The sequence below is a fragment of the Crocodylus siamensis genome, chromosome 5 (genome assembly GCF_052110815.1).
Source record: "Crocodylus siamensis isolate JL-2025a chromosome 5, ASM5211081v1, whole genome shotgun sequence".
Lineage (NCBI taxonomy): Eukaryota > Metazoa > Chordata > Crocodylia > Crocodylidae > Crocodylus > Crocodylus siamensis.
The window spans coordinates 130,391,455-130,405,398 of NC_143399.1; the positions used below are offsets into that span (position 1 = coordinate 130,391,455).

Consider the following 13,944-nt stretch of genomic DNA (forward strand, 5'->3'; position numbering starts at 1 on the left):
TCAGGGGGTCTGTGAACTTGGATGGGAAAAAAATTACGTCTTTATTTTCATTAACCTCTAACTGAAATTTAGCATTTCCTTCAATTATGAATGTAGGCAACAAATCACAGTAGTGTTAGCAGTACCTGTGACTTTGTCACCAATAGAAATTACAGATATTTTCATATCACGTTACAGTTGTTGCAGATATCTCAAAATATCGTTTATGCTCATTACTACTTCAAAATTACGGTAGTTATTAGACCAGTCGCTAGATTGCACGTGATCATAGTCTTCCTGTCTACAGACGCTCATTATTCTGAGAAGGGGTCCATAGGCTTCACCAGGCTACCAAAGGGGTCCATGGCACGAAAAAGGTTAAGAACCCCTGCAGTGTAGAGTGTATTATTTGACCTTAGCTATTTACAAGAAGAACAGCTGCTTCTTTTCTGTGTGTCCTACAGTGAAGTAATGGTCATTTTTATGTTTCTTTGCTTAATAGGTCACAGCGTAATGTGGGTTTGTTACTGAACCACCCCAACTAGAACAAGTTTTTTGGCTTGTTCATGCGCTTATGCACAGTAAAATTAGAAATCTTATTTCTAATTTTAAAAATTGACAAGGACCCCAAATTAATCTAACCTAAACTTAATTGATTAAAAAAATCCATAATCCAGAAAAATAAACCATGACATTTACAAACAGTTCACTGTTAACTGTGTTTGAATGCTCAGGAATTTACCAGTAGCAAAATCATGGTGATTTAAGTTTACAGCATTGGGTTATATTTCTCTCTGCATGCAAACAAGAACTACAAAATACCTAGCTTGCTCATAATGAAGAAGTAGTTGTGGAGCATAGATAGAAAGATGACCAGCAGCTACAGCTGCATCCATGGTCTCAACAAACTCAGTATGGTGCTTCTGTGTCTTCACTAGGAAAAAAAAAGGAGTTTCTTAATGCAAAGGAGCTAGGACAAGGCCAAAGTAAAGGCAAGGCAGCTTGCAACATATGCTAATGTGTTTAATTAAAGCCTGTGCTCACTACAGTCTTTAATTCTTCCTGCCCACTCATGTAAGCTACAAACTGCTTTGTCTTTGTTGAGCATTATGAATACCTGGTTTTCACCTAGTAAAAGCCCCTGGTTGACTTCTTCAGACTAACATAACTAGCTACCTCCCTTTTTTCAGTTAGGTCATCATCCAAAGCCCATAAAACTGAAAAACATCCACAGATTTCATTGGACTTTGGATGTGGACAACCAGGAACTAACCTTTAAGTACAATCTTACCCCAATCAAGTTCTTGATTTGGAAGGCTAATATGATTTTGTTGGCCCTGAATACAAGGGTGTAATTCTACCAGCTTGTTATCATTTAATCAGGTTCTCTTGAAGGCCCTGACACTGGGTGTGCTCAGTCCTAATAGGCAATACCTTTTTTTTTATTAGAGCCAGGCAGCTGTAGAACATGATGTGATGGCTTTGTAGTATAAACGTGTTCAAGAAGTATTACTGTACATGGAGAGTACTATTCTCTCATGTCCACTGCAGCTCCTAACCAGGATTTGAATCCAGATTTGTGTCTCTAAAATGGCATGCAACAATTAGCTACTCTATTTCACCCCCACATCAATTGTAAATATCAACCGATGGTCTGATCAACATATTCAGTTGCTACAATATGTCAGTGCCATCCATGATAGAACTATCAATCAAAAAGCAAAATCTTTCTGAACGGGTTCTTTATCCCTTACCGTTTCTATTGGAATTTGACCTCATAAGCACCCTTTGAGAAAATGCTATGTAGGGACTACCTCCTATTTCACCTTTACACACCTTATAGCAGTATAAGAGTTGTTTGGGGCACTTATATACAATTTGGATTCTATTTGCGTTTGTGTGGGTAAGTTTGCCCTATGCTATCTTGCTCAGCATGCCTAGAAGGCAGCATTAATAGATTCATAGATTGTAAGGCCAGGAGGGACCTCAGAAGATCACTGGGTCCAGCCCCCTGCACGAAGCAGGAAACAAAACTGGGGGTCAGGTGACCCCAGCAAGGTGACTATCTAGTCTCCTCTTGAAAGGCTGCCTAGGACCAGGAATGGAATAGAATTGCCCAAGTAAACTCATAATTGTATGTATATCCCAAAACTTTAGGTGCAAAAAACAACAAATAGAAATGGGAAAAGAGGGTCAACCTGCCTTTTATCCCTGGCCATAAAATAGAATAGACGGACTATCCTACTGCTGTTTATTCATTTTGTCCAATAAATATTAAATGCAAGATGCAGAAGAGCCAGTGGGAGCCAGAAGAAAGAACCAGAACCCAGGGCCCCTTCCTTCTATCCAAGACTGCATCCATCTCACTGAGCCATCCTCCCTCTTGCTTACTTCTTCCTAGCCCTACGTATCTTCCTCACCTGCTTTGCCCAGTTGGCCAGCTTCCAGAGAAAACCTGGAGAGTTTTCTGGGCAATGCCCAGTCCCTGGCCCAGTGGTTTTAGAACATTTTGTTGGGAAGTGGGAGATCCCCCCCAGTGTGTGGGGAGCCTAGTACCTGGGTTTCTCCCTCCCTAGGCAGGTGCTTGGGGCTGAAAAAAAGGAGAGAGATGTGCATACCTGAACAGCCCTATTCTGCCACAAATGGACAGAGAATCTTAAACCCACTTCAGCGTGAAAAATTGCACTTGCACAGCTATACATGTGCCCTGTAAGCACGTAAAGGTGAAAGAGGCTTTGGCCCAAGGTAGATTGAACAAGAGGAGGGAATAAAAAATGGATGAAAAGGTTCTAAGGAGACCAGCATTTTAAATACATTACAAATCTACAGTAGCACTGAGCAGAGTGAAAACATTTGAGAATCCATTCTTCATGTACAAACTCCACTTGCTCAGAGCTATGATTTGGAAGTCCATGTGGAAAAAATAAATTTTCACTCTGCAGAAACTGCTGTTTTGGAAAAGCTCATATTTTAATGTACATTTTCAAGTCCCTATCTGTTGTGGCAGCCATCTACACCCCAAGCCTGAGGAGATTATCCTGTAAAAAAAAATAGTTAATTTTTATGTACTTATTGTGTTTTTTCATGTAAAATAGGAGAGAGCAAAAATAATCAAGTCCATGTGCTGAAACATAGGCATGCTGCACATCTATACCAAGTTGAAAATCTAACTGTCCAGAGATTTATACCATGGTATCTTTCCAGATTTCCTGAAAAAATAAATGTATTTGTATGAATTACAAACTTCAACATAGCTTAGGTAAAAATCAGTTTGATTTTTTTTTTATTTGTTCACTCTGAGTTTTATTTCTATTGTTCTACTGTTTTGGTTCCATCATAGGATTTTGAAGATTTATCAGAAAGTGATATAAGCAGTGAGGATCAACACGATAAAATCAAAGCAGACCCTATGGAGGAAGAGCTTAAATCCAGGTTATTTAACCTAGCTGCTAAGATGAATGACAAGGAAACATCTTCCGGTGAAGAACAGGAGTCAGAGCCTCAAACAGAATCTGAGAACCTGAAGGAGAGTGTGTCATCAGAAGAAAACAGCAAAAGCATACAGGATGAGCTGAAGAAGGTAAGCTGTCACTACAGTGGCCTAGAGATATCTTAGGAATTGGAATCCTTGCTGTTGGGAGGATTCTCTATTTGTAGTGGGGCCAGATCTGGAGTAGATCATGTTCATGGGGGAAAATGAAGAATTTATACGTGCCTACCAGTAATGCTTACATAATTCCACAGATTTTCCTGTTGCCTCTCTGGCTGGATATTTCGTGCCCTTTTAATGTTTTCCCAAGTCTGTTTTCCTATCTATTCATTCTCCTTTCTCTCCGACAACAAGACTCCATAGGTGTAAAAATCTTAGAGATTCTGAATGGCAGTGTCCTTCCTAACAATGCACTTGATCCGCTGTGGGCACATCTGCATGAAACACTTTACTGCACAGTAGAGGTAATTACTGAGCTGGAAGCATCCATATTTACACACACAGATCCTTACTGCACAGTAATTGGCTCTAATTATAAGTAAATTTGCCCCCTGCAAATACAAGTAGCAAATTTACTTGTGGTTAGTAACTGCGCAGTAGCATACATATAGACATCTGACCGGGAGCAAATGTGCTCCCAGTCAGCTGGGCAGCAGGGGGCAGGAGATAGCTCCCCAACCCCAAGAGCTGCCTACTCCTCGGGCAGGCTCCACCCTTGGAGTTTGAGTAAAGACAATGTCCCCCTGGCGTCACAGCAGGAAGCTCCCAGCCCCCACTCCATGATTGCCGAGCCAGGGCTGGGAGATCCTTATATCTCAGCCCAGGCTCCACAGTTACAGGACCCTGGGCTAAGAGATCCTTATCTCCCAGCACCAACCCTGGATAAGGATCTCCCAGTCTGGGTCCCACAAACAGAAGGGACTGGACTGAGAAATAAGGAACTTCTAGCCCCAGCACTGCAGTCGCAGAATGGGGACTGAGCGTTCCCCACTCCTGGGGCAGGGGGACACTGTTCCTGCCTGGGCTCTGATGGCAGAGCCCACCCCGGCAGCAGGCAGCTGCTGGGGCCAAGGAGCAATGTCCAAGCCCCTGCTAGGAGACGGCTGTCTTCTGGCCTAGAGCTCCCCCTGGCTGCTGGTAGCAGGGCTGTAGGGAGCAGGATCAGTCTGCTGCTAAGAGCAGCAAATCTGTTCCTGTGTACTTGCACATGTAGACACATACCCAGAAGCATTTACTCTCGAGTAGTTTACTCAGGAGTAAACTGTTTCTGGAGCTTTTGCACATGTAGATGCACCCAGTGTGTGTGCAAAGTGTTCTAAAATCCAGCCCCCACCGTGAGAGTCTTGATTTCAACAATGGTTGACTGTATTTACCACCAGATTTTTTTGTCTTTCTCGTCTGAGTTTCCCTTTATGTGATGTTACTATGCACCTGAATATAGGGCTCTCTTCCCCCAGCTGGACGTAGCAAACTTGTCACCTCTGAAATCTCTAATTGACTTTGACCAGATCCTTTTTGCGCATCTGGCAAAGTGAAGTCTATTAGATTTTTACTCAGACTTTATTTTTGGATGATGTTGATTTACCTTGGGATGGATAAAAGCTTGTATATACTGACCTCTGTTTCAACATAATCCAATTCTTTCAAGTGTATGAGATGGACTGTCTGTACATACCAAGATAAAAATTAGTTATGCTAGCAAGCAGTGAGGAATCTTCTATGTCTTGAATAAGAGAGGCTTTTGTTTTGAGCACAAGACTGCGAGTTCCTTTCATTGTGACGTAGGCATGTGGTTAACTAATGTCCAAGGCGTTCGTGTGTGGGTATAACTTAAGCTATGATACATTATGGCAATAGACAAGTAGCAATGGGCTTTTTATGCCACTCAAACGATGCACAATATGCCTCCTACCAGAGACTTCTGCTTCCGCTAACACAAATATAGTTCCTTACTGCTTAATGTGTGAAAGCTCATTGTTAGCAGTACACTGTCCACACAGATCTTTCATTTGTCAAGAATGGAGTGTTCTGCAATTACCTTATGAGCCTACTGAGAAGGGGCTGAAGTTGTTTTGTTTTAGAAGCTTTTATGTAACATAGTGAGGAAGTAGAAAATTTGTAAACAAAGAGCTTTGTGCTTTGGTTAGAGATAGTAACATTACAAAAAGCTACATTTCTGTGAACTTTAAAATGGGTTATAGCTAAACATGCTTATTACTGCATATGAATAAACTCCAGGGCTTATTGCTGTGGAGTTTATTGCTCCTGGGCACCCAGGAGCACAGCACATTGAGGGAGCAGGGAGACTGGGGGGTCATCTGCCAGCCCACGGCTCCTCTGACCTGGCTGAATGTATTGTGGAGGGGCTGGATGGAGCACAAGGGTGCTTTGGTGTGGGGCTAGGTGGCAGGTAGCCTATGCACTGAAGAACCCTTGTGCCCCACCCAGACAGGGCAGCATCTACAAGTGCACTGCTGCAGAGTTTTACACTCTTGTATTTACAAGTGCACAGTTGTAGAGTAAACTTGTTTATTCCAGCCTAATAGGGGTACACATGTAGACACACAACAGTTACTGCATAGCTAATTAGTCAGCTCCACAGTAAGCAATTCGTGTAAATGTGCCTAATTAGTCCTTTCCTGTTAAGCTGCAGATTTTATGTCTGTGTTTTCTGGAAATACTTTTCAACTGTGGATGAATGTACATCCTGCAAAGCTAACAATGAATGGTTAATTTTTTCCTCTTTTATGTTAACTCTAACAAATTTATGGGGGCTGGACTTGATCTTCTGAGGTCCTTTCCAGGCCTAATGTCTAATGTCTATGAAATATGCTTATTAGTTGTCATGATTTTACCATTTTTACAAGGATGTTAGAAATCATGCAAATATTTCACTTTTTGAAAATGCTTCTCAGTAATACAGGTTTGTAAGGAAAGGAAAGAACCTTTGGAAGTGAACCAAAAGTGTTGCTGGCTATGTACCCTCTTCCCCCCCCACAAGATCTAGAGTTAGTCATCCATGGCTATTGTATATCTTTTTGTCTGCAATAAAGAAGTCAAGAAAACCAAATACTATTCATAGTCATGGTCTCAGAGGAATTGATAGCGGAACTTGCCGAAGCTTCACTATAGAAGAGAAACATGTGGGCTAACTTCATTCCTATTCTTGGCAGGTATTTTAAGAGGGTTTTTATCTCTCTTCCAAATGACACCATCTATTTTCTAAGTTGGCTGACCAACATATTACAATAAAATACTGAAGATGAGAATATATGATGTCAGAAGAGTAGCTTCAGCTGCCTAAAGAGGAAGTTATATCTAAATGCATATCTAAATGTATTTACTTGAATACACGATGACTCTGAATATAAAGGTGACCTCCCAATAATTAAATTCTATTATTTATAAATGTATAAATTTGTTCTCATTTTCCAGGTATTGACTCTAATTACTGGAGGTTTGCCTTGAATTTATCCCCCTCCCATTGCTGCAGCAGGGAAAATAAATCTCCAGGGATCAGGTGGGCCCCTTGCCTTCCACCCTTACCCACCCAACTTCTCTCCCTGCAGCCTCTTCCCCACCTGCCTTAGATCCAATCCTGCTCTCTGTGAACACATGGAAATGTGGGGCAAATTTGAAAACACTGACTTTGAAGTAAATATGCCTGTAATAATTCATTTCATCCAGAATTGATGCATTTTACCCTTTTTTGAAACTGCTGTAATTTTTAGCACAGATACTCCATAAACACACTTTTAAGCAGCACTTCTATACCTACTTTTATATAGTACAAACTATGCATGATATCAGTCTAAAGCCAAAAGATTCATAATTTACCATGTTGTTCATTAGACTGGACCACAGCAGAGTCAACAGTGTTACAAGCCAGTGGTGACCCTGGAGCTCAGCACTGCTCACTGTGTGTGTGTAATACAAATACCCACCCTCCCCACAAAGGATCAATGTGCTAATTAACACCAGCTCGTGACTGGAACTGGGTGTTCTTGTCATGAGTCCTGGAATCCTGCATAATTTATATGCCGATGAGGCACAGGGCAACATGGTCCAGCTCCACCTCATGGTGGGGTTTGCTACATAATGTGCCACAGTCTGAGAGAAGGTGTGGCAGAGGGATTTGGGGTGAACTGTTTGGAGCCCTGTTTGGTAATGTTTTAGAGATATTTAAGGTTGGTGAAAACACAGGAATAATTGGAAATGGAAAAGAAAGGTACAGCTAAATTGTGAGAATGAAGAGAAAGGTGAAATGCATTCAGTGCAGTGGCTCACCATGACTTGGAAAAGAATCAGCACTGAAGGGGACTGAGTGTAAATGGGCACTACTATCTGGCGTATTCAAGTGGGGTATGCTAACCTGCCCTTTTGGCTCAAACTTCACAGTTCAGGACTGTATTAAGATGGGGCTGTGTGAAATGTACTGGTACTACAGAAACACAGAAGATGATGGGAAAGAAATGGCAGACCTCATGTGGTGGAGGGGGGACTGGCATAGACTTTTCAGAGGCAAACTGTCTGAAGAGTACAATGCGTGAAAGCACTGGAATGGTTATGGGTTCATGGTGTAAACTGTGTAACAGGACTAAAATAGTTTAACTGTCAAAGTATGTTTTGCTTTGCCAGGTGAACCACAGTGGTCACTTGATGGGTTGTTAGAGGTACAGTTTTTTTATATATTTTTTTGTTTGTTTGTTTGTTTTTGCAAAAAAAATTGGTTTAGACCTCAGAAATGTATACTGACTTTTTAGCTGGTTGCTATCATGCTTTAATTTCCACTTATAGCAGGGTCTCCCCTGCAGCTGAAAGCCCTGTCACCTGAAGGGGCTCCCCACCATGGGGATGCACGATAAGCAGCTAAGGCCAGGAGTCCTGCAATTAAGGGGACTCTCAGCCCCAACAGCTGTGGACGCTGAGTTCCAGCAGCGTGTCTGGCAGGCCCCTGGCTCTCTCGGCCTACAACCATCTCCAGCTTATGCCCTGCTCTGGCAGGCATTAAGCCTTGTTGTGCCTCACTGACGCCCCGCTATAACCTCTGCACATTCCCAGACAGCCACTCCCAGCCCCCTGGTTTAACTCCAACAAAAACATAGGCTGTTGCCTTTCTAAAACGTTCCTCTTCCTAGAGTACAAAAGGAAACAAAACAGAAAAAGGATCGTGACCACTGTAGTAGCAGTCCTCTCACCCAGAATACACAAATGTCACAGGAGGGTTTGGACCACTACTGTTTGTGACTCCTCCCAGGATCATAGCATCTGGACCTCTGAGGTCTCTGATACACAACAACTGGCACAGCATCAGAGCATCTTCTTGCCCCACTGACCAGGCTTCTTCCTTTTTTCCATCCCTCTGCCCACCTTCTGGCAAGGGCTTAAGAGTCCACAGGCCCTTTTCACCAGCCAAATGCCTGCCTCATCTCATGGTCCACAGGCATGTCTCATCTCTTGATTAATGCCGCTCCATTTTCTTAAAGGAGTAGGACCTTGGCTCCCTGACATGGGTCCCTCCTGTCTAAACCCATGACTCCAGCTCCTGTTCCTCCTTTTCTCTTCCCCTCACTTGGGTAACAGGGTTAGGGTCCCCTGTTAAAAAGCCATTAATTGCATTAATGTGTGGCAAGGCAACAACTTAAGTCACGATTAACTGGTTAATCACATCTTAAGTGTAATGTAACAAGAGTGATTATTTCATTTAAGAAAATCAAGTTGGGGGAAAGGTAGCTCGGACATCTTCAATATTGCTAATCCTGAAGCATTCAGAAGTGTGCCTAAAGTCATGTTGTTGGGGCTTTTTAAACAAAATTATATATGTTGGACTCTTCCTATCTGCCTTCTGGGTTTCGAACCTCAAGTTTCCCATTTTCAAGCTCTTTCCTGTAATCATGAGTTTGTGGCCATCATTGAAATCACTGAGAGCTGAGGTACCCAAAAGCCCCTAAGCACCTGCCTCACACAAAAACCATTGGGAGTTAGGCACCAAGGTGCTTTTGAAAATTCCAGTGAGTGACTATTTGTATCATTAGGCACCTATATATCTGGCCTTTGCTTTCTCAGAACTGAGAGTTGGAGCTTCATATGAGCTCGCTTGGCGAGCTGGCACTTAAAAAAGATTACCAGATTGTGGGATTTAAAAATAAATATATAACAAATATAACAAGAGTCTTAAATATAACACCAAGCCTTCAAACTACAGAAATGTTGTTGTTTCTTTCACTTGGGATTTATGGGTGCTCAATGCTGTTGAAGTCAGGTCAATTTATATATGAGTGACTGAATATGGATTTAGAAGCGTGACTTAAGTTTTAAAATTTTATCCTTGGATTTTATTGCTTTATATATTTGTGGTATACCTGGAAATTTATTCTCATCATTAAACAAGATTAGAGCCTGCAGTTTAAGTTCTGTTTTAGCAAGGCATGATGTACAATTTACTTTCTAACAAGATTTCTCTTTATATCTTACTATATTTTTCCTTCTTTTCTTGTAAAATTGAATAAAGCATGTTACTACAAAAGACACATTTTTTTAAAGTAGTCTGAGGAGGTCTTAATTGTATTGATGCTGAGAGTAGCATAAGTTGAGAATTTTAATTGTCTCATATTACTGTTTTCAGGAGCAGGAATATGTCAGATTTCAGATATATTATCGATGGTAATTTCACCAATGTCATAATAAACCCAACACAAAAGACTGGTAGGGAAGGCACAGGGGGGCATGTGTCCTCCCTCTCCCCCAAGATTGGTCCCCAACTCAGCACTGCTCAGGATGGGGCAGGTTTTTTTGCCACATGGGCCAGCAGCATGTTGGGCAGGGGGGCCCCTAAGCCATGGTGCAGTAGTATAGGTGTGGATATGGAGCTTTTGGCCCATCCCTGGGCATGCCCACAAATTGTGCCCCTCCCGACTCAAGAGGCACCAGTCACCCCTGAAACCCAACATTGTAAATGTGCTTTTCCTACTTTTTATTTAAAAAAAAACAATAATCAAAATGAACAGAAACCATGATCCCCAGCCTTTTTTACAAATCAGTCCTTATATCAGCAAAACAGAAATTATTTTATATTTTTCTGTGGTGGTTTGTTTATTTATTGGCAAGGAATTTTTGGTGATATTGTTTCTTTCCCAGATCTGAGAAAAGGTATGTTGTGCCTAAAAGCTTATCCATCATCTTTCCAAACTATACAGTTGGTCCAATAAAAGATATTACCAAAAAATCTTTGTATAGTTCCTGGACCATTTTGCCCACAGCACTTCCTCCCTGCTATTTGCTAGTTGTGTATCTCATTGCTTAGGCAGTTAAAATAATTACATTATTTTTATTTTGGCAGTCAATTTCATTTTCTCTTCTTATGAACTTCTATAACGTTAGATATTGTTTCTCATCTGAATCCCTAAAATACTTCAATGTCTACAAAAATGTTCACCCTTATTTAGGAAAAGGCTTGTTCATTTTAAGCACGAGCTTAGATTCTGTGATCTTCTACTGGACATTAAATTTAAGCACGCCAAATATCTCACTGAATCAGAACCTGTGAGCTTGTTTATTTAAACATAAATATCTACTCAGTTTATGGGCTCTTGAAATGCTGATTATCTTTTATTTTCCCAGTCAATTGTACAGCACCCAGCACAATGGACTGTCATCCCTGGGTGGAACAGCTATAGCCCTTCCCAGTATAAATGCCAAGCATAAAAACATGTTTTTCCAATTAAATATACTTTTTACGTTTCCTTGGAAATCTTTCTACTCATTTTAAGTCTTGTACAAGCTTATATTTATGAATCCTACATATTGAGGCAAGTTGGATCTGCCAGTGTCCTCTTAATGACCATTTGTCTGTTAGGGACAGGTGCCTTTTTTTTGAAGTGGGTATATTTTATAGTGAACAGTACACAAACCTCTTAATTTGCATTCTTATAAATTACATTACTGCATACAAGAAAGGCAGTCAGTGGAGATGTAAATTGAGGAGTGAGTGGGTGAGAGACAGGCTGGGGGAGAGTAAGTAGCTCCCCCCAGTAATAAAGTATAGTGAAATAGCAATGAAAGTAGCTGGTAAATAGTGGAGAGGTTCCTGGGGAATCAGATGTTAGGCAGGTTATAATGTGTCATAAATCCAGTGTCTATATGTAGTCCATGATCTTTTGTATCCAGGAGGTTGATGAATTGAAGTTCATAGGCTCATCTTTGAAAAGTGTTTTGTAAATTCCCTTTTAGGATTAGAACTGAGAGATTGGAGAGTGGTATTTCTGTGAGAAATGTTGTCCCTACAGATAAGTGTGTATTCTTGTCTTTAATAGACTTCTGGTGTGCATTTATTCTGGTGAGCAGTTGTTGTTTGGTGTCTCCTAAGTATTTTCCATCAGGGCATTTGGTGCACTGGATGACATATATTACATTTCTGAAGGTGCAGCTGTAAGATCCAGGAAGGCTGATGGTTCTTTGTGGGGTGCACAAAGATATGCAGATATTTTAGCAGGTTTTACATTTCTTGTCATGGCATGGTCTGGATCCATTCAGTGTGTTTTGGGTCATGGGAAATCTGCTTCTGGTAATGAGGTTAGCAAGGATCGGTGCTTGTTTGAAGCCTAGGATGGGTGGTTCTAGGAAGATCTCTTTAAGAACTGGGTCATCTTCTAGTATGGGTTACAATTGTTTGAGGATTTTCCGTATAGGTTCAAGGGAGGGGTGATATGTCATAACCAGTGGTGTGCAATTCACAGAGGTTTTCCTTCTGTACTGCAGCAGTTCTTCATGTGGTATCCGGATGGCTTGTTCAAACATGCAATCTATTTCTCTGGAGAAGTTTCCTTATTGACTGAAAGCCTTTTTGAGATTTGTGAGGTGGCAATCCCGGGTGTTCTTCTCAGTGCAAATTCGGTGGTATCTGAGGGCTTGGCTGTATATTACAGCTTTCTTGGTGTTTAGGGTGATTGCTGGTTCTTCACAGATCTGTATGTTGGTCTGTGGGTTACTTGTATAACATGGTCTGTATTTTACCATTCTTGATACTGATCATCACATCTAAGAAGGAGATGTTGGTGCTGGAGTATTCAAGAGATAGTCAGATGGAGGGGTAATGATTGTTGAATTTCTGATGGAACACAATCAGAGATTGGAGGTTTTCAGTCCAAATGATGAAGATGTCATTGATATATCTTAGTATAACAAGGGTTTGTTGGTTCAGTCGTTGAGGAATTCTTCTTCCAGGTGGCTTATAAAAAGGTTGGCATATTGTGGGGCCATTTTGGTGCCCATGGTCTGGAGGAAGTGTTGGTTACTAAAAGTGAAGGTGTTGTGTGTGAGGATGAAGTATATAGGGTCAGTAATATATTTGGGTCTGTACTCTTTGTCATCTTGTTCTTGTAGGTATGTAAAGCAGGCTTGGATGCCATCCTGGTGTGGGATATTGGTATATAAGCTGGTAACATCCATAGTGGCTAAGAGGGTGTTGCTGGGAAGGTGGGCTATGTTTTTAAGTTTTCATAGAAAGTCTGTAGTGTCTTGGACAGCACTTGCTTTTTGGGTGACAAGCAGTTTTATGATTGATTCAACGAAACCTGATGTTTCCTCAGTTAGGGTTCCATAGTTGGATATGATAGGGTTGCCAGGGTTTATGACACATTTATGACACGTTATAACCTGCCTAACGTCTGACTCCTCAGGTACCTCTCTACTAATTACCAGCTACTTTCATTCCCCTTTCCTCCTTCCCCCTTCAGCCTGTCTCTCACCACTCACTCCTCAATTTACATCTTCACTGACTGCCTTCCTTCCTTGCATGCATACCAGCCTCTGGCTTCTTTACTATTTGTTCCATCCAGGAAGAGCACACACCAACTGCAGGTGCTTCTTCAGCCTAATGAAGGTTATCTATACCCAAAAGCTTGCTAAGAAGAATTTTTCCAGCTATTTGAGTTGGTCTAATAAAATATAACTATACTTCTATATTCCTTTTGGAAGAAATATAGCCATGTAGTTAAGCTGATAGATCCCATGTATAGGCAAGCATTTGAGATCTATTTTGATTGTTAAGTTTTTCACATGGAAAAATTCTTGGCTTTTGGTACATCGTGACTTCCATTTCTATGTTAATAATTTAGACAGTCGTCTTTTTGCCAAAATCTGTGACTAATTGAATATATACTGTGTGGTAGAAATTGAGATATCTCTGGAATGAAGAATGACACCCAACATACTGAATGAAAATGAAGGGTGCTGAAGCAAACACTTACACTTCCAAAAAAGAGCCATGAAAAATGTTTTTTGTTCCTACTGAATAGACAAAGTCTAGGTCTTAACTTCTTGATCTAATAAAGCATTCAAGGATATGCTTTAATTTAAGTGGTTTGCTGGGCTGTGGCTGAAGAAATTCACAAATAGTGCTGGTTTTATGTATGCAGGAAGAGCTAATTTTATTTCCACCTGACTGTCCCTGGGACTGAACCTGAGTTTTCAGGAAA

The 13,944-nt window shown here is 41.1% G+C and overlaps 1 protein-coding gene across 3 annotated transcripts in view; it reads left to right on the top strand.

Annotated features, from left to right (window-relative positions):
• Window positions 1-13,944, top strand: part of MYRIP (myosin VIIA and Rab interacting protein) — a 396,401-nt gene that overhangs the window by 357,364 nt on the left and 25,093 nt on the right. For all 3 annotated transcript variants that reach the window (XM_090050365.1, XM_090050364.1, XM_090050366.1), the window contains one exon: window positions 3,320-3,559. In XM_090050365.1, coding sequence (XP_089906491.1) covers window positions 3,320-3,559 — 240 coding nt within the window. The remainder of the gene's footprint in view (window positions 1-3,319; window positions 3,560-13,944) is intronic.